The sequence below is a fragment of the Siniperca chuatsi genome, linkage group LG10 (genome assembly GCF_020085105.1).
Source record: "Siniperca chuatsi isolate FFG_IHB_CAS linkage group LG10, ASM2008510v1, whole genome shotgun sequence".
NCBI lineage: Eukaryota > Metazoa > Chordata > Actinopteri > Centrarchiformes > Sinipercidae > Siniperca > Siniperca chuatsi.
Genome location: NC_058051.1, coordinates 10434889 through 10455409, shown reverse-complemented (window position 1 = coordinate 10455409; position 20521 = coordinate 10434889). Strand labels below are relative to the sequence as shown.

The 20521-nt window shown below is 38.7% G+C and overlaps 1 protein-coding gene across 2 annotated transcripts; it reads left to right on the top strand.

Annotated features, from left to right (window-relative positions):
* The first annotated feature begins 1583 nt into the window (after positions 1–1583).
* On the top strand, positions 1584–20124 carry si:dkey-72l14.3 (Glyco_hydro_56 domain-containing protein). Of its 2 annotated transcripts, XM_044212156.1 has the most exons (8): positions 1584–6216; positions 6453–6655; positions 14491–15153; positions 16243–16491; positions 17158–17304; positions 17652–17738; positions 18006–18200; positions 19341–20124. In XM_044212156.1, the coding sequence occupies exons 3-8, from the start codon at positions 14548–14550 to the stop codon at positions 19734–19736; spliced, it is 1680 nt and encodes a 559-aa protein (XP_044068091.1). In that variant the 5' UTR covers positions 1584–6216; positions 6453–6655; positions 14491–14547; the 3' UTR covers positions 19737–20124. The 2 variants fall into 2 exon arrangements, with proteins under 2 accessions (XP_044068091.1, XP_044068092.1); XM_044212157.1 differs by lacking the exon at positions 6453–6655.
* Positions 20125–20521: the final 397 nt, after the last annotated feature.

The window sequence follows — 20521 nt, the reverse complement described above, 5'->3', positions numbered from 1 at the left end:
TAACTCGACGGCATACACACTCAAATAATCAGATGTTTTCCTGCTGACCCCAGTCTGGTGACTGGGAATCACCACTGCTGCCCCTGTAGCCTCTGTTAGTGGATCCTTTGACTCGTCTGTAAAAAGCTGTATATAATTACTGTACAAGTTCAATGAAATAACTTCTGTTATGAATTTGCGCTATATAAATAAAATTGAATTGAAAATTAATACTTCCTATCCTGTCCTACAACTGTAATATTCCTGAACTAAATCTGCTACTTTATTTCTGTGCTTAATATTAAGTAGCTTAATATCTACACAAGCACTTTGCAGCATCCAGTATGGTCTCACTGGCCACAACACAAATGGACAAAAATCCATTTATTAAACTTTCATTTGTTATGCTATGTCCTTGCCTACCAATCCAAAACTTATTTTTTTCACTTTTCCCGTCTCCCAACATGCCTCCAAGACCCTCTTAGTTGGATGACATTCATTGTGTCCCTTTAGATTTATCCAGTAGCTGGCCATCAGCTGTTTCCTATGGAGGAGCCACAGTGGCATTTCTCCTGTCTCAACTTGGATAGCACAAACTGGTGCCATTTTCACTGCCCCTAGGCAAATCCTCAAAGCACAATCCTGAATAACATCTAGGTCTGACAGCACAGACTTGGCTGCTGATCCATACACCACACATCCATAATCTATTCTTCCCCAGATTATTGCTACATATATATGTTTCAATGATGCAATATCAGCACCCCACTCCAGCCCCGCCAGACAACTCATGACATTAATGACTTTCGTACTTTTCTTTACTATACTTCTTATATGTGCTTGGGAAAGAGTTTCCCCTCGGGGATCAATAAAGTATTTCTGATTCTGATTCTGATATATGTTCTCTCCATGTTAGTCTGGGGTCAAAATGCACTCCCAAGAAACGGAATCATTCTTCTCTCTCTAGATTATCTCCATATAACTTAAATTTCATTCCTTTCCTGATTTTCTTATTTGTGAAGAACATAACTTTAGTTTTTTCAACAGAGAACTTAAAGCCCCATTCTGTCCCCCATCTTTCCACTTTATTTATCCATTCTTGTAGTTTCTTAACTATATGTTCTACATTTCCTACCTCTTCCACATAGCCCTGACATCTGCAAACAGAGACCTTCCCATGCCTGATGGTATATTTTCATATATATCTTTTATCATAATTGAGAATAGTGTAGGACATATTACACTCCCCTGGGGCGTACTGTTTTCTACAACATTTTTCTAAGAGCTTTGACCCTATTTTAACCTGAATCGTCCTTTCACTTAGAAAATCCATACTGCAGTTTAAGCGGTTTCCCTCAATTCCCATTCAATGCAACTTGATCAACAAACCTTCTCTCTATAACATAACATATAAGCCTTTTCCAAATCACTGCAGCCACTGTTTCTCTATTAACCTGGGCTTTTCTGACCTCATCCTCTAAACACAGAACCAGGTCCACTGTGCTCCTGCCTCTCCTAAATCCACTTTAGTACACATTCCCCAAAACCCTCTTTTCCAGAAAGTGCATGAGCCTCTCATTAACCATCCATTCCATTAATTTACAGATATTTGATGTTAGAGCAATGGGTCTGTAGTTTCCCGGCTTGCTAGGATCTTTCCCAGGCTTTCTCATTAGAATTGGCCCGCGGTTCCTCCTGCCAGTGTTTGTATACATCAGACCGGCACATATGGGTACTTTCCAAAATGTCACGGCCTGTTGGGGGATAGAAAACTGGAGATTCAATAGATGGCAATGTAATTTGACATGTGTTTGGGTTACAATTTTGACAAGATTGTATGCATTCCTTTCGTATTAAACAAGCCTTTGTTTTATAGACACATCTAATAATGATTTTGTGACCCTGCCTGAACCTGAGCATTTGTGAAACCATGATAAATTAAGGTTGATTGGATTGGTCAGCCGTCATGCTCCTTCAGTCTTCCCCGGTCCCAACACAGCAGCCAGACATTGCTTATTGGACATCTATACATATTTAAAACACCAGGTAGCTTTAGGCTAAGTGTTGTCTGTAAATAACCCACTGTTAATAACCAACTGTATGATCTGGGCCGAGATTTAGTTGGAGACGACTGTGACTGTACTCCAGCAGCCTACCACTCAAGCAATAACGTTAGCTATCCAGAGCAGCCGGTGGAACCAGTGATGCCAGGGAACCAGGAGGCTGCAGCTCAGGTGGATCAGGAGATTGCTGAAGATCAGGAGGAGGGGATGGTTGTGGCCACACTGGAGCAGGAGGTGGTTGCTACCCAACCCGAACAGAAGATAATTGTGGCCCCAATGGAGCAGGAGGTGGTTGCAGCACAGAAAGTTCACAAGGCTGCTGCAGCTCAGAAAGATCAGGAGATTGCAGCAGCTCAGGCTCAGTGGGTTGCTGCAACACAGGGAGGCTGTTCAGGTGACTGTTTTGATCCAGCAGTGGCAGGACATGGCAGCTGCAATCCAGCAGCGGCAGGAGTGTGCTGCAGCACAGGGAGTTCAGGGAGCTGATGCAACACAGAGGGTTCGGTTAACTGCTGCAGCACAGAGAGTTCAGGAAGCCACTGCAGCACAGAGGGTTCAGGTAATTGCTGCAGCACAGAGAGTTCAGGTAACCGCTGCAGCACAGAGAGTTCAGGAGTGTGCTGCAGCCCAGGAGATTCAGGAGTGTGCTGCAGCTCAGGGAGATCGTGCGACTGCTGCATCTTAGGAATTGATGATTGCATCAGCTCAGGAGCCGGTGTCGGCCGGGCCGCCGACTGGAAAAATCACCGTGGCGCTGGGCGGCTGAGTCTCTGTGGCGCTGGGCGGCTGAGTCTCTGAGGCACTGGGCAGCGGGACCTCCACGGCACAGGGCAGCGGTAAGGACAAGCAACTGGGCAGCGGTGAGGCATGATGTCGGCGGGAGCCACGCTTCCTTCTGGAGGATTTTCCAGAAGGTGCCTCCAGGACAGGAATGGGCTGAGGTGCAGGCTGGATGCTAGCTGGCTAGCAGGCCGGAGTGCAGGCTAAGGCAAAGCCGAGAGGACAATTTCCCATGAGCCAGGGCGCAGATTGCCTCCTTATGATAGTCCCCAACCGCCTTCCTCCACATATCCCCAAGACACTCCAGGTCACTAATAAGTTCGAACAGTTCGTCAGACATTGTGTCTGCTGGGTCCATTATGGTCAGATCGTACTGTCACGTTTAAGTGTCAAGCCGGGAAACAGACCCAATCACAGACAGCAGGCAGAGCAGGTTCAGTTCAACAGTTTTAATGAAAAGAACAAGGCTTACTTGGGTTACAGGCAGGCAGTGGTCACAACCAGGTAAACAGTCAAAAAAGGCAAACAAGTCCAACAGGGACCTGGCAAAAACCAAAAGTCCATAAATGAAGGTACATGAGAAACAGAGCATAAATCCAAGAAACACAGAACACCAGGGTCAGGAAGCTTAACACACGTATAACGACGTCTTTTCTTTCAGCAAGGCTCAATGTGCTTTTATTTAACCAAAAGTTAACAAAATTGTCCTATAAAAATGAAGTAAAGCCATGAAGTAAAAATTAAAAGATAACAAAGGAGTAGAATGTACGGCCATCACCCTAAAATGATAATTCAAAGAACAAAGTGGTGTGCAGCGACTAAAGCCTGACACCCCAAAAAAGAACAAAAAGCCTGACTCTTCAAATCTGCTTCACCTTATATACACTGTGACATCCTGCGTACGTGACCTCTTGCAACTGTTCGCGAAAGTTCCTATCACCTACACACTCCCTCCTTTCTTGTATTTTCTGTGGAAAGTACCACACAAAGCTCCAAAAAGGCTTACTAATCATATATAAAACTACTGGGTACGATGATAATAATAAGCCCAACTGTAAATGATAATCAATTATAATAAATTGTAATACTAAGCCTAACTTTAAAAAGGAATGCTTACTCATCCGTTTCCCACCCCCTTCAACAGTATACCGCTGCAACCCCACGGCCAAGTTTCAGAAAATACAAATTATATCTCTTGCTTTGTTACAACCTTTTGTGAAAAATGATATACCAAAATAAATGATATCAATGATACGTCATCTTTTTCCTCCATAAGGGAGAGTGCAGAGTCTGTAGATGAGGAATCAAAAAAAAATGTGTGACCAGAATATAACTTTAGAAGAAATAAAAAATAGTATCTAGATTAAAAAGTGCAATTCAGACATTATACAAATGCTGTAATAGTTCAGTTAAATTACCAAACACTCCTAGATTTAATATCGGCAGAGCGATTAAACAGGGAGATCTGGCTGCTCCTTTATTATTTTTGCTAGTCATAAAAACAATGGCACTTCACATTTCGCAAAAAGACAATTTCAAAGGTATCCAAATAGCCGTAAAAGAATTAAAATGCTGTCAATTAGCAGATGATACAACCAGGTTTTAAATAATGAAAAAGAAGTTAAAAAGCTATTGATTGTCTTGTTGCATTCCCTTTGGTATCAAGTCTAACTTTAAATAGTAAAAACTGTGATCTTTTTGCTTTGAAGGACAAGCCGAATGATTTGGTTGAAATATGTGAAATAACTGGATTTGGTTGAAATATGTATTCCAGTTACTCCTAAAGAATTTGCAGTTGTCTTTGATGCAATACCCTCTGGTCTTTTGAATTGAATGCAAGGAAATGGCATGTTTGATATGAATCCACACTTTAAACCTTATGTTATATATGCATCACAGACAAATTTACTAATAGTCATCTTAGGAGACTTTGTCAGGGGTCCACAACACCTCCAGCCAAGCTATTTTATTAAATTATTAATATTAAACGAAAGTCAGTTTGGAATTTTAATAAGAAATACTGTGTTACCAACAAAACCAGTGAAGTTCCATTTAAAATTATACATTTGATTTATCTTGTAAACCAGGTGCTTTCAAGATTCTGCGACTATATTTATGGAATATCAAACCAAATGTGATTTGGGATGACTAGCTAATCCCCACCGCCCCCACCTACCCACTAGCTCATGGGTAGTAGCAGCCAGAGCGCAGCTAGCAGAGTGATATCATAGAGGAAGATGTGTGTTTGGATGTCAGTTGTCAAAAACGTTGTTTACATTTCCAAAAGGGCATGGTTGAGGTCTAATCTAGTACTTTCTCAAAACTTTTCACAAAATTTCCCACATTGGAACAAAAAAAGTAGTGTCCATGGCATGGACACTACAAATGTCAATACTCACTAGTGTACACTACTGAGTGTGTATTTTGTAGGGAGTAGTGAATGACATGGCATACGTTGCTCTACAGCTACGTATCTTGATGTATTCACTTAGCCACACATTCAGACTAACTTTTCAGTCGGAGCATCCACCGCCATGCTCAGAAATTATCCTCGTGCAGTTTTGCTCTATATATGCTGATGTCAGTTGGTCAGTCTGTAATTTCCTCTGTCCACTTGGTGGAATTCCAGAGCAAGGTATATCAAAACCTACTTGATGGACAGCCATGAAATTGGATACAGACATCCTGATGACTTCCCCTGACTTCACCAACAGGTAAAATCAGCACTTGTTTAATTCCTCATGGGGGTGCTAGTGTGGCTTTAGACTTTTAGTCTTGCGTAAAGCACAGTGAGCAGATTTTCATTAGAAACCAGAGTGCTTTCTAGAAGCACATACACAGTGTATGCAAATGTATTTAGGCAACAGAGTGACTACTTTGTGAAAAAAATTAGTGGTTTACTGCTGTGTCACACCCGCCCGGATGGTGCTTGTGTTTTTTGTGGCTGTTTGAAAGAAAAGTTCAACATAAGTCATAAGTTAACAGATAGTCAAGTGTGGAAGAAAAGAGATTAGAGAGAGGGATTTGGGAGGAAGGAAAGGAGCTGGAGGGGGAGGAGAGCGAAGAAGAGGAGGAGGGAAGTTAAAGAAAGAAAGAAATGAAAAAATTTAAGGATATTCGAATTGAAGAACAAAGATGAGAGAGTGGAGGAAAGTGACTGAGAGGTAGAGGAAGATCAAAAGAGACAAAATACGAAAAATGAGAGGGTGTGTGTGTGGGTGGGGGTGGGCAGGTGTGATCCTCCACAGCTTGGGTGTTTGTTTAGCCAAAAGTGGCAACAGTAGAGCAGAGGATTATGGGATTACGTTCGGTGTCGTTGGTCATGTGAGTCGGCGGCGTCGACACTGACCCTGCTTACCTTCTCTCAGTAAGGAAGCTTAGCCTGGCTGTGAAGGTGAGATCACACACACGCACACGCACACGCACGCACACACACACACACCTGCTCACCCTCTATCTCCTGGACAGACTCTCAGCTCCTCCTCTACCTCTCTTTGGCTTTCTTTTTTTTTTACCAGATTGCTGTCTTTTCCTTCTTCAATTCCCACCTCTCTTATCTCTCTTTTTAATTCTCTAATTCTGTCTCTTTATTTCCCTCCCTGTCTGTCTTTCTCTATCTCTCTCTTCCAGATGTCAGGCTTCTTTTTGCTGCATGTTATACATGCACAGCTTATCCATGCCCCCACAAATCCAGCAGGATTCCTTGATTTCTCTATCTGGAAGAGTAACAAATAAAACAGAAGATAGAGGAATAAAATATCGTAGTATCAGGAGCAGTCACTCAGACGATGTCCAGACTGTGAGGAGTAAATACAGGAACAACCCTGGCCATGGTAAGTTTTGCTTGTCTTGACTTGATATGGCAGTAGTCAGTATAGCATTTATCCAGTTTTAGTGTTCTTTTTGGTCAGTTTAATTCAATTTGCACCATAATAAAATATTTAAGTAAAGTAATAAAGTCACTGGTTTACAAAAAAACTGGAACTAGGCTAGTCAGGGTTGGCAAACTAAAACATGTGTTTCCTGTATTTTTTTGGGGGGGAGACAAGGGAAAATTGTATGTTTTGTTTTTTAATCAGTGGCCTTAAGACATTGTGTCTATCAAAAAGAAAAACAGACACTTTCTAAAGTTCTGAATAGAAATACTAGCAAAAATGAAATGAATGAATGAATGAAAATCCTATGGTACCAGCTACTGTTTGTGGTACCATGTCAAGGACCAAAGTGCTGGAAATTATGACAAGGCAGTGATATTTCAAGTGTTGGACTGACATCTCTATCCTTAGACTCCTCCGTGTAAAAATTTTGTTTCATTGAGCGAAAATGGCAACACTGGTGACTCCTACAGTTTGGAATCCTTCCAGATGTTATCTTTATATCAGTCATTGGAGCCAACCATACATTTTCTGAGCAAACATAAGCAACTATCACCTTCCTAACTATGTCCAAGCTGTCTAACAATGCAGTTAACACACACTATACACAACTTTGTCAAATAATATCAAGGATATAAAAGATATAGACGGATGCCAAATAAAATCTTGACACTGTGAACACAACTTATCTATGATCAAATGTATTATAGGCCCTAAACACCTAAACCAATGACGACTGTATGCTGATCAGTGACTTGCTGTTGCATGGCTGCACTGGTTCTTTTCTGGGCATTAGATTGGAGTGACGCATGTATCGTCCTAATCTCAGCTGATTTCACGTCCTGATTAGATCCTGCTGGCGTTTCTTCTCAGTTCATTGAGCAGCAGCATAAACAGCACGGCCAGAGATCATGGGAAGGTAGAATACCTGTTTAATTTACCCCCAATAAGGAGACATCAATCTACTCCTTCCCTTAAAGGCTCCATATTTTCAAAGAAAACATGACAATGTTCCCCTAATTTTATTCCTGAAAAGTTTGGGAAAAAAACAGCAAAGTCGTTTGATATACAGTATAAGAGTTTCACTAAATACAAAACAGAAAAAGAAAACCTGTTGCACTGAACTGTGGCCAATGTTTGGTAGTCTATGTCAAAGACAGAAAGGAGCCAGTGCACAGCTTCCGGGTGCCTCGTTTTTAAACAAGACCTTGAGGTCTAAATGTAATATAGTAAGCAGGGTTTTCTTGTTGTAATGGATATTTTGCTCCTCAAGTGCAAAATCTGATGTTTTAACACTGTTTGATGATGTTTGATCAAAGCAGGTTCAAATAACAGATTTCCTTTCCTTGTGTTATTAGCACAGCATAGTGGTGTTCATGGGAGAGGAGCAGACAAATGAATTGTGAGATAGAAATGAAAAAAAATTAGAAAATGAAATAACTAAAAATGACAAATCCCGGGTTGTATTCTCATTAATCCCTTCCTGGCTGAAGGACATACCGTAATAATGACATGAATTATTGATACGTTTCATAATTAAAAGTGTATTATTAACAATCAACTAAATGTAAATTTAATCAATTATAATCATTTTGGTTTTTTTTATAATAACAAAACTGAGTACACCCCTGTGCAATCACTAAAATGTCAAATGTTTCAAAATTGTATCATCTTACAATAATTGTATTATTTTTAAGTTGAAGTGTAGGGTATTTGAGCTTATCTAAAATTAAAACAGACAAACAAATAGACTACATTGAAAATACGGGCCCCACAGTACAATCTCAATGCATCAAAAGTTCATCAGTTTACCTGTGCCTGAACAATTAATAAACCAGATTGTTATAGCTTTGTTATATACTGTATATATGTATACTATAAACTGTATAACTGTATTTATTGTTTTTATTTTTATTCTATTCTAATTTTAAATATTTGTATATATGTTCTATAGCATGAAGGGGGCTACAATTTTCATTTCATTGTGCAACCCTGTGTTGTAAAACGACATATAAATGAACTCTGAACCTTGAACCTAATGTGTAATATATAGGCTGGCACTGATTTAGAAACACAAGGATATTAGCAGGACACTGTATATTCTGTAACCTTTGACCTCCTTAGTATTAGTGGCTTATAATGGTTGGTGATCTGGGAGCTAATTCAAATGTTCTTCTGAAGTGTGTGAATAAGAACATCAGTTAAATGACGTGGCAATCTAATGGATTACTGTAAGTTTCAATTTACAATTTAAAAAATTTAAAAAGGGGTTACATGAAAATACAATTTCTTCAAAGTTATTTAATACTTCAAATATTGCTGTTTAAGTTGTGAGCTGCTGTAATTAAATCTAACATGTATTTATACCTAATGTTTTCTGACAGATTTTACAGGTAATGTGCATATTAATCAGTTTCACTGAAGCTGTGTAATAATCAGTCAATGAAGCAATAAGATATAATTAGAGTTAAATGGCTGTTATTTTGAGATGATAGTTTTTTTATTTAGGACTCATGGTTACTTTGATTATGATTTACCACTTTCTGCATCTGTGTTTTATTACAGGACAAATTAACTGAACTATAAACATCTATATCAAATAATGGTGTGAAATAGCTTTCATTATACTTGTCTTGTTAATATACTGTAGTTCTATTGCAGAGAAATCATAGGCAGTTCATGTGTCAAACTTCAGTGTGTTATTTGTTAAAATTGAATGCCCCTCCACACTCACACAGGTGTTTTCACTTTAGCCGGATCAGGACTGTCTGGGCGTGTACAGATGGCACTGGATTGACAGCTCCCTCACTCTCCTGTCAGTTATGTTGCACCTATGTAGTGTGGAACAATATGCTGTACAATAACTTATGCTGTGTTCCATTTACGTCGGAAGTTGGAGCTGGGAATGACGTCATGCCCAAGTTGACAGCGTTCCAGTACAACAAGTGGGAAAACCAAGATGGACGCCTCTAGCCATTGTTAGCAATACCAGTTGACAACAATGCATTATGTGGTATTTTGCGCATACAAACACATGAGCAACATGTCCACAGATAGAAGTTGGACAGTACTGTGTATACAACTGATTTAATGAGCCACAAAAGACAGAAATGCCATTAAACAGTGTATTACTACACCTTTCACTAACTGTTGATGCATGAGCAGCCATCTCGGATTTTGAGGTCTGGGCTGGTGAGGTTCTTCCAACTTTCCGAGTCGGAAATCTGACTTTAGGGGGTGTTCTAGTTGAAATTTCCGACTGGGAACTCAGAAAGTCCGACTTCCCAGTTCAAATGGAACGCAGCATTAAACCTTTATGTTTCATACATGGAGTTTGGTGACATCACATAATTTCCAGCATAGTTCCACCTAACTTCCACCTGACTAGAGGTCTAATCAGCCAGGCTAACTGAAAACACCTGTGAGGGTTTGCATTTCCTTTAAGGGGGTGCTAATATATTCCCTTATTTTCACCACTTAAAGCTTGTGTATTTATTTGCACATAGTATATTTAATGTTACAAGAATTCCTTGGTATTTTGAGTTGCACTTTGTCTCTACCAGACATTTATCACAGTGTAAAATTTCAGCTATCTGCACTGAGAAAAGTTGCTACATACAATTGCCAGAGCTTTTTCAATAAAATGTGACAAGTTCCTGGTGACGAAAAATAAGCTGGAAAACATAAAAATGCTACAGCCCTTTGTTAACACCAGAGGGATCGGACACAATATGATACAGTGGGGTTCAATATGACAAGTCAATCCAAAAACCTAAAAACATAAACCGCAAAGAAGATGAAATGTATGGAAAAGGAAAAACCTGAATAAATGAGTGGGGAGACATAAAAATTCATTCATCAAGGGAAACAATGCAGTCCGGTGGTGCTTTTACAGTCATTAAAAGCACTAGTCGAAAAAATACTAAGTAGAGGGTTAGCAAAAAATAGAGTAAACTTTGCAGCTGGGAAAGCAACAGTGCCGACCCATTCTGGCCACTAGCTAACAAATACTAACAATCTATGGAGTCACTCGGTAGACATTGTTTTTATAGGTGGGGACATCACCTGCTTCCAGATCAGCCAATAGCAAAATTAAATTGTAATAGCTGGGTTTCAACCTGTAGAGGCCAGTTGATATGAATATTTATAACATAATATGTAGAATTCAAATACTTTCTACTAAAATGTCAAGATTTGGACCTGAATCTATCAACAACACTACTAAATACCCATCTACATTGTTTTTCAGCTAAAAAAAAAGGTGTTCTGGGGGTTTAGTTACACTTTAAGTTACTTCTCTGAGTAACAACTAAATCGAATGTAAACATAGAAATAATACACATATTTTTAGATTCGGTGTGACTTACACTTTCCGAGGATATCATTATCATTATTATTATAATGTCCATCATGAATAAACATGTATATATCTGCTTAGAAATCATATAAAAAATATGCTCCAATATAACTAAAGAACTTGCCTGAGAATCATCTGCAAAACTGCCACTCAGCCACACATTATTTAAAAAGAGTAACATTTAGTGTTACTTCCGGTGCTCATTATCTCATATCTTGTGATGCCTGTTGAACAAGAGCAGAGTCCTTCAGTGTAACTGTGGAACAACACTGTACTATACACCTCTCAGGTGGCCAAATGTTTCGCTAATCTGACCCATTATTGACAACTACCTTCCTGTGATATGGAAGGGTTTCCTCATGTGCCTGTTTGTTATGTGAGCAGAACTTTATTTCAAATAATACTTCTTCTACCGCTATGTTTTTTTTAAATTTGACCGCATAGCAACAAGCCAAATCAGATACAGGTAACAAAACAAAATTGCCAAACTTCCATCCTGGAAAAAAACTGTTTATTTGTCAAAAGTTTTTCCAGTGTTTGATTTCTTTATTTAACAAGAGGCTACAGGAGATGTTTTCATTTTCTTTCCTCTAAAATGTTATACATCAAAAAGACACATGTACATTCAGAATTTTAGTTTATTATTCAGACCTTCTGCACTGTTTTGATACTCTTATCACTGCATTTGTATGTTTACCATCACCTCCAAACTAAAGTTGTACCATCCACAGTGGAATAAATCTTAAAGCTTCACAAACTCACACTGGCAGGAAGTAACTGCAGCACTCTTCTTCAAAGTGTCCTTCTGTCAGTTTTCCTGGCTCTGCTTGTGTCTGGGTGTTAAATTATTGATGCATTAACCTGTAGGCAGTCTTTTAAAATTGCAGGTGGTCTAACAAATTGTTGTTTTGTTTAATGTCCAAAAATCCATAATATTTTATGAGCTGTGCATATAAAATTGTATTCAGCAAAAATACAAACTAAGTGCAGCTGTCTGGTAAATGTAGTATAATAAAAAGTTAAATATGTCACTCTGAAATGTAGTGGATCTAAAAGGATGATGTCTCACAAAATAGAAACAATCGATTCTAAGTGGCAGGATTTCAAAAGTGTCCTTAAGTATAGCACTAGAATAAATGTACTTTTGCCACTTAGCTGTTTGAACTGGCCAGATACTGTACTGCTAACGTATATTAGCACTTTATTCATCATAATCCTTATTAGCTGAGTGAGTCACACAGTGGTCATCTGTGTGTCAGTCTCATGGCACTGAAATGAAATTATAATGTGACTCATAAAGTTAATTATAAGGAAATAGTGTGATAAATGTGACAGTGACACTACGTTAACAGCTTCTTCGAATAAAACACAAGAAAACTATATATTGGTTGAGGTACTGTATGTGAGACACAAGACAATTGCTATGTAAAGAGAAACAAGGATTTTACTGTCTCAAAGCACAAAGGACCATAATGTATCTGATTTGTAATGTCTGGGCTATTCAACTCCAAGAAAGCAAAGCAAATGGGTAGTGAGATCAATACATTTTTTTAAAAGTATTTTACCTGTATGAAGCTGTTTTATGGCAAAAATTAATTTAAGGATGAAATAATTTACTGAAAATGCATTTCCTACAGAAAATGCGTGTGAATGCTCACAGCTGAAATAAATAAAATTGCAAAAAGTATTGCTGAAAATGACCCTACGGTTCCCACAAGATGTGTTGGCATGTGTCATGCATTCTAACCACTCTGCAACTGAACGCCTGAGTATTCACACTACGAAACAAATAATTGGATCTTGGTAAAAAAAAAAAATATGGGTTTGGTGAAGTATTTTTTTAATTATGAAAACATCAACATTCATTTGTTATGAGAAGCCACGTTTGCTGAGAGTAACAGTGGGCTACTTGACATATGGTATAAACAAAAACTGTGAACATTTAGGATGATAAAATATAAATATGGTATGGAGAATTATGTTGTTAATAATTTATTTAAGAAGCAAATTTCTTTATGTGCCCAGTTGAGATCTGGTATTTTACCTCACTGTTGAAACTCGATGTTATGTCAGCCTGGAAGAAGAAAATCAGATTTGTTCAAGTTTCCCCCCTTAATGACATAGATTTTTTTTTTTCCATTTTGTTTACTTTTGCCCTCTTTACTTAGAACCAAGCAGATTTTGATTTTTTTAAACATGGACGATGCAGACTGGGTTAGCTATTTGCATAAAAAACATTTAGTTTAAGTTAGCCATTGACTTAGAGAAAGACTGGTAGATGTTTATCCATTTATCAGGGTAAACTTTAGACTGGTGGCATTTCTTTTCCTTTTTATTCTATTTGGTGCAAAATGTATTTAAAAATGTTGCAAATAAACATATGTGATTTTAAAGTATATAGAAATACATATAATGGTACAACACGGCCCAAAATTTTGGCATGATTTTTTCATCATTCCTACTTAATTGTTTTCTCCTCTTACACATTAAGTAAGTGCATGTTCTCTTATTGTGTGTTTTACGCAAACATAGGTTCCCTAGTTATCTCTTTTTCTTTATATCAAAAGCTGTTTGAGGCCATAGGTAAATTTCCAGTGTTTATTTGGTGGACAATGATGTTGTAACTTGAATCTCTGCTTAAATAAAATGACAAATACAGAAATGTGACTACAAGATATCCCTTTGAGAGAAAGGTAAATTATGATTAGTATTAAAACATTTGAAGTTGGAATCATTGGTACTTTCACTCCGCATTTATCCTGCTTTATTACTGTGTACAGCCTTGTTCGCAATCTGTAATTATTTCAAAACCTGGATCCCAACTGAGCATCTGCTGTATCCTATATCACTGAGCGTATAAAATATTAACTACACCAAGTTTCTTCATGACATATGACTGAGGGAACTCTTGAGAAATCTATAATCTGTCACAGATTTTACACCCACTTAAAACGGGGGAGTTGAAGGATGGTAGAGAAGATAAGAACAGTTTAAGGAAGGTTTTAAAATAAGACACTGAAGTGACAAAATAGAGTGCAGCACCATAGTAGATAGAAGCAAATATCAGGAGATTTGTGTATGTTAGAATACAGTAAAGCAATGGCAGATCAAATCATGAGGTTTTTGTTTGAATTTTATAATATATTCCGGTTACTCGGGATAATCCACAACCCTTACTCTGAACAGTTTACACAGGCACTATTCCTTCAGGAGAAAGCGGCTCCAATTAGCGCAAAGTGAGAGAATGTTTTCTGTGATTTGTATGTACTGATCACTTAATGTTAGTTTTGTTAAATGACATTAGCAACAAATGATACAGGGGAATAATTCTACTGACCTGTTCATTCCTTGCTGCTCATTATTTGATCAAGACTTTATTTAGTGACCATATCACACTACAGACTGAAGAAGGTTTGACTTGCTATGTGTTTTACAGGAACATGATTGGCTGTGAGGGCCTGAAGGGGTGAGAGCCTGAGAAGTGGCCGCTTCAATGGCGCGGACCGAGCCACAGTCGCGTCCAGGCCCAAAGCCAGAACCAAAACTGACACCTTACAATCTCAGAACTTACACAACTTTTTCATCAGCCATCCTTCAAGTCCGGCCTCCAGTTTTAATGCCCCTCCTTCTCCTGCTTGCTGCCTTTGCTGACCTCGGTATTGCTGGTCCATCCCAGCCAGCTCGCCCCCCTCTCCTGTCTGGACAGCCTTTTATCATCTTCTGGGGCATCCCTGACTCTTCCTGCTCCAGTCGGCCAGATCCCAGATCATTCGGGATGGAACGGGAGGGCCGCGTGGCCGTCTTTTATGAGGACACACTGGGAAGCTACCCGTATTTCATAGACAAAGACACACCGATCAATGGGGGGCTACCACAGCACACACGGCTGGACAACCACCTCCAAAAGACACAGCAGGACTTGGAGGCAGCTTTGCCTGCCCCGAGGTACCTTGGGCTTGGGGTGCTGCGCTGGGCAGAGTGGGTCCCCCAGTGGTCAAGGAACCGAGAGAAGCAGATAATGTATCTGGAGGCATCGAGGAAACTGCTTAAGGCTTTCTTTCCTAACTGGACCCCAGAGGAGGTGGAGAAGTGGTCACAGGTAAAGAAAGTTCAGGCAAAGAGGTAATCAAAAGTGTAGGTGTTGGAAAGAGTGAAGGAACAAGAGAGAAAACAAGTTTGCAATAAATAAAAGAAGGAAGATAAGTGAACATGAAAAGAAAAGAGGGATAAGGGAGAGGTTAAGGGAGCATGGGTGGAGATGGAGAGAAAACAAGCAACATGCAAGATGCAGATGAAAGAAAAAAAAACACATCAAAAGTGTTTCTTCTTTAGTCAAGAGAAAATCTTTCATAGAAAATGCAAATATCCACTGGGACTTGGTAATAACACCACTATGGTGACATGTGATACACACGTGATACGAAGGCCAAGATTGACAAAGGCTGTTGATTTGTGGTTTGACTGGACCATTTTATGTTATAAAGGTTAGGGAATATGGATAAAATCACAGTATATGTATATATAACATGTATATCTATATATTTGTAGAAAATTCTGTTGAGCAATGTTTATAGATACATAAACCAGATGGTAATGTCTGATTTTGGCTTACCCAGTGAAATAAAGTAATACTTTGACATTTTGGGAAATACACTTGTTTGTATAGAGCCTATTAATTAATCAGCTTTAAAGATGCTAATCTAAGATAACTGTCCCGAGGGTCCAGCTTCATATTCAATGTACAGACATGAGAGTGATACTAATCTTCTCATCTAACTCTTGACAAGAAAGCAAATAAGTGTCAAACTATTACTTTAAATATCTGAAACATCAAGATAGTTAATCATATTGATGCAAAAATCCAATACTGTCATAAAGCAGTCCTGGTCACTGATTTGCAACATTTTCCACAATGGACTAATATAACCAGAGCTATTAAAATTATAGCTACCTCAGTAGAAACTCTGCAGCAAAATATTTTATTCATTCATTTTATTCATATTATTTATGTAATTTCTATCATCTTACGGTAAATACTGTTATATCCCCCAACCCTTTGCTTAAGTTTGATGATTTGGCCATTTCATATGGATTATTCACAAAAACCTTTAAAAACTGCTAGGTTTTAGATCAGAAAATAGAAAATGTCTGGAGGGGATTGAAAGGTGATCTATTGATCTTGTCACAGGTGGACTTTGAGGCAGCAGCCCAGTCAGTAATGATGGAGACGCTACGGGAGGTCAAAAGGTTAAGGCCCAAGGCATTATGGGGCATCTCTCCTTACCCCAGCTGCTTCAACGGCAATCCCGCCCAAACCATGTTAGCCAATTACACCGACCAGTGCCCTGCTGCAGAGATGGCCCTTAACGACGAGCTTCTGTGGCTATGGAAACGATGCTCCGCCCTCTACCCTCTCCTCACACTGGAGAAGCTGCAGGTGGGTTAGGACATTTTATAATCACCTGTACTAACTGTTTATGCCCTCCCTTACATTAAATCTAAACCTACTATAATAATAAAGTGAATAATCTATACAGGGAACATAGAAAACCTAATCATAACTCAAGAGAAAAACATCTTTTTAAAGCCTGCGTCTGCATAAGTACTTGGCTGGATATACGCAGGAAAACTATTGTCTAACTCAAGCTTGTCCCCTGAGCAGTTAATAGCATCTACACAACTGAGGAAAAAAAAATCAAGTGAAATGAAAAATGCCATGTATGTTTGGTTTATCAGTGTTTTGTGAAAAAACAAAACAAAAAAAAAACAATTACTCCTTGTCAAAGCCAGTGCATACCAACATCTCTGTGAACCCAGAACTTTTGCGGAGAGTAAACCCAACAAACCTTTTAAGTTTCTTGTATTCAACAAAGACAACCCGGTTTCAACGTATCAGGCTGATGTGAAACCTTGCATTGTAAACTCATAATCTATGACACAGGAAAAGTTGTGAAAGGAGCTTTAATGAACAACAACAGACCACAGTTCATTGTTGTTTAAGCACTTCACTGTAAACCAATCTGAGTTTTGGTATAAGTCTAATAATACATAACTGTGTATCTGGTTCATAGATAAAAATGTGTACAATCCGTCCCCTTTATAGGGTGGGACCTCTGGAGCCAGGCTTTATTTGCCCAGTCAAATCAGAGAAGCACTACGAGTATCATCTCTGACTGGGACAGCATTTGATCTTCCTGTATTCCCACTGATCAAGAGTGTCTATGCCTCAACTAATACTTTCCTGTCACAGGTGAGATATCAACATCTGGTATTGGATCCAAGTGCCCTACACACAGATCAATGCTGAAGCAGAACAAGTGGAGAGGAAGGACAGAAGTAGATTGATGTATCATTGCGCTAATTATTTCCTAGTTTTATTTGGAAAAGAGAAAAATTAGAAAGCTGAAATGTGCTTTTGGTCTACACTTGTATCATCAGGTATAGGATTTAGGGTGAAATAAAAAAAGGGCCTCATATGACAAGTGTAATGGTGTTTATACTGTATCTTACCATGACAAGTACAAAGAGACAAGTTGAAAAAGAGCATGCTGTGCTGTGACTCTTTTATAGCTTCTTTGTATAATTTCTTTTTTACAGGCAGACCTGGTGAGCACCATAGGAGAGAGTGCTGCCATGGGAACAGCTGGAGTTGTCATCTGGGAGAGAAGTGAGACTAAGACAGAGGTACACTTCCATACATGTGCATAAAATGCATACATTCACAAATATGTCTGCACGCCTTTCCAGCTATTGATATTTATAGATGTGATCAGTTTCTTGTTTTTCCAGGATTTTAGTTTATAGACACAAGCTTTTACCATTTAACTTTTTTCATCTCACTGATTAAATCTCCAAAGATTGCTTTGTGCTGGAAATGTACTCTGTCTATCAACACATTCCCCTTTTCCTGCTTCCTGTTTACATAAAACTGTCTGCCTGTCTATTTCCCAGAGAGAGTGTCAGGACCTGGCAGAGTTTGTCCGTAAAGTCCTGGGACCCTACTCTATCAACGTAACCACGGCAACTCGACTCTGCTCAGCCTCTCTGTGCCAGGGAAAGGGCAGATGTGTCCGTCAAAATCCAGAAAGTGCCACCTACCTCCACCTCCCACCGCCGTCCAAAATGGTGGAGAAGGTGAAGGAAAAGGTGAGAGAATGTAATTTTAAGTGGATTTCAAGATTTATTTGTGGTGGACTGATAAAGCCCTGCTTATGCATTGTATTCCAGTTATCATTAATCCTGTGGACAAGCACAAGCTTGATACCCACTCCTACAATATTGTTGACACAGGCCTGTTTAACCTTGTTCAGATATTAACCAGACTCTCTGTCCTTGGTCTAGCAATGTCAACATCTTCAAAGCAACTTTGTGTCATTATGCAAATCCATGACACACTTCAGTACGTGTGGTGTGTCATAAGACAGATGAAACAGATCTAACTTACACTGAATTTCCAGTTGATTAGCTACACATAGCTAAAACTACTAACAGTCTAGCAGTCTAACACAGCTTCCTAGTAATACAGCCTAACTTCTGGAAGGGTATCATGTTTAGTTTTTGTTTAAATTGTTTTAGAAGATGCTGATTAAACTTTATGGTCATTTTGGAGGCTGTAGTTTATGGGGCTTTTAATGTTTAGTCTACTCTCATTTATAAAATAATAAAATTAATAAATTGACCAAACTGAAGTTTTAGCTAGGTGTATGTAATAAACAATGTATAAGAGTGTATATTACAGTGTGTTTTAGTCTTCAAATTACTGCATTATTTGAGGAGCAAACTGTGAAGTAACTACTGTGAAATCATGCTTGTAAGATTAACACATACAGTATGAGACTGGTGAGATATAAGAGGCTAGTACATGTGCAGAAAAGATGAAAGCTCCTTTAAGACTTTCTGTGTGGAAAGTTGAAAACAGAACAACTCATTTTGAGTCACGACTGATAAAGATAACCAAGACTTTATAAAAAAAAATCAGCAGGGAGCTCAGTTGCCTGAGGATCCTCTGTGTTCAGAGTTCTCTGGGAACACTCCTCACTTTTTGGAAATCTCTGCATAGAGCTTTGGCAATATTCAGTTATCATAAAAAATACAACACAATATAAAAGTATGAATATTGCTGTAACCTTATAACAATATGATTTGTTGTCATTTCCTTTTAAATTTGAGCCATACTATTTAATATTTGTTTTCAGGCTGATATTATAAAATGTTTCACTATTTATTGTGAAAATTATGTCAGAAATGTTTGCTAATATTAACATTATTTTCTATCTAACATCTCAGGCAGAGGCAGCAAAAGTCACTGATTGGCCAGACACAGACACTAAACCAGCTGTACCAGACACAGCTGAGATCTGGAAGAAGGACTTCCAGTGCCAGTGGTACAAGACCGCAGACAGGGACGTCTCAGACCAGCAGTCCCCCAAAGACGGAGCATCTGTTGGGGGTACATTAGGAGAAAACACTGGAGATGTAATGGGGACTACAACAGCTTCTACCATAACTTCTACATCAAAAGGTGCCTCTGTGACTGAGTTAAGAGGAAGTAGTTCCCCTGATACTGGAAGTCTAACCCCTTCACTGGAAGGAACTACAGACAGTGGTGCGAATCCACTCAGTTACCCAAACCTGACTGTTCTGCTGTTGCTGGTGGCTGGAAGTCTATGCCTGGAACCTTAAAATGTGAACAAACCAGCCTTAACCTGGAAGGTCTGGGCTATAACTGCAATATGAGCCCTAATGAAGTGCCCTTGAGCAAGACACTGAATCCCTGCTAACTGCAGGTGAGCTGTTTTGTAGCTGAACATAACCTGTATCATAAAAAAAAGGACAACAACTATGTCCAGAGCTAGAAGTACACACCTATCACTGAATGTGCCAAGAGACAGTGGTACAAACACTTGTCACTTTTTTCAGTTTCTACTGGCTGTATTTAAACCTTTTAAGAAGGAGATGTGACATACTAGATTTAGACTGACCTATCAGTGTGCTGACATCAGCTTACTGTCATGTCATCAAATCAGCCGTTCAACCTGACCACAGATACATAAAGTCTGTAAAACCTGTACTGACGTTTTATTTTCTTTGCACATTTTGTTTATACATTTACTTGTCAGTCCTTTGTTATATATATAATATATATATATATATATATATATATATATATATTTGTTTAATCTTAATGTACTTAATGTGCTGGGTTAAAGGACTGGTTCACCAAAAAGAAAAAAAAACAACAAAAAAACAAAACATAAAACATGCTGTCAACAGATTTCAAAGAGACTATTTCTTCAACAGTAAGTAGTTCCAATGAAAACTGTTGAAAGTGAGGTGTATTAGCCAAGGTACCTTGAACACGGTCTCTGGAAAGATATGTTATAAATATTTCAGACGACTTCCGGAGTACCTCAAGCAAGATGGCGGCGCTTTAGATAAGCTCTTATCCACTCGCAAATTAATATAAA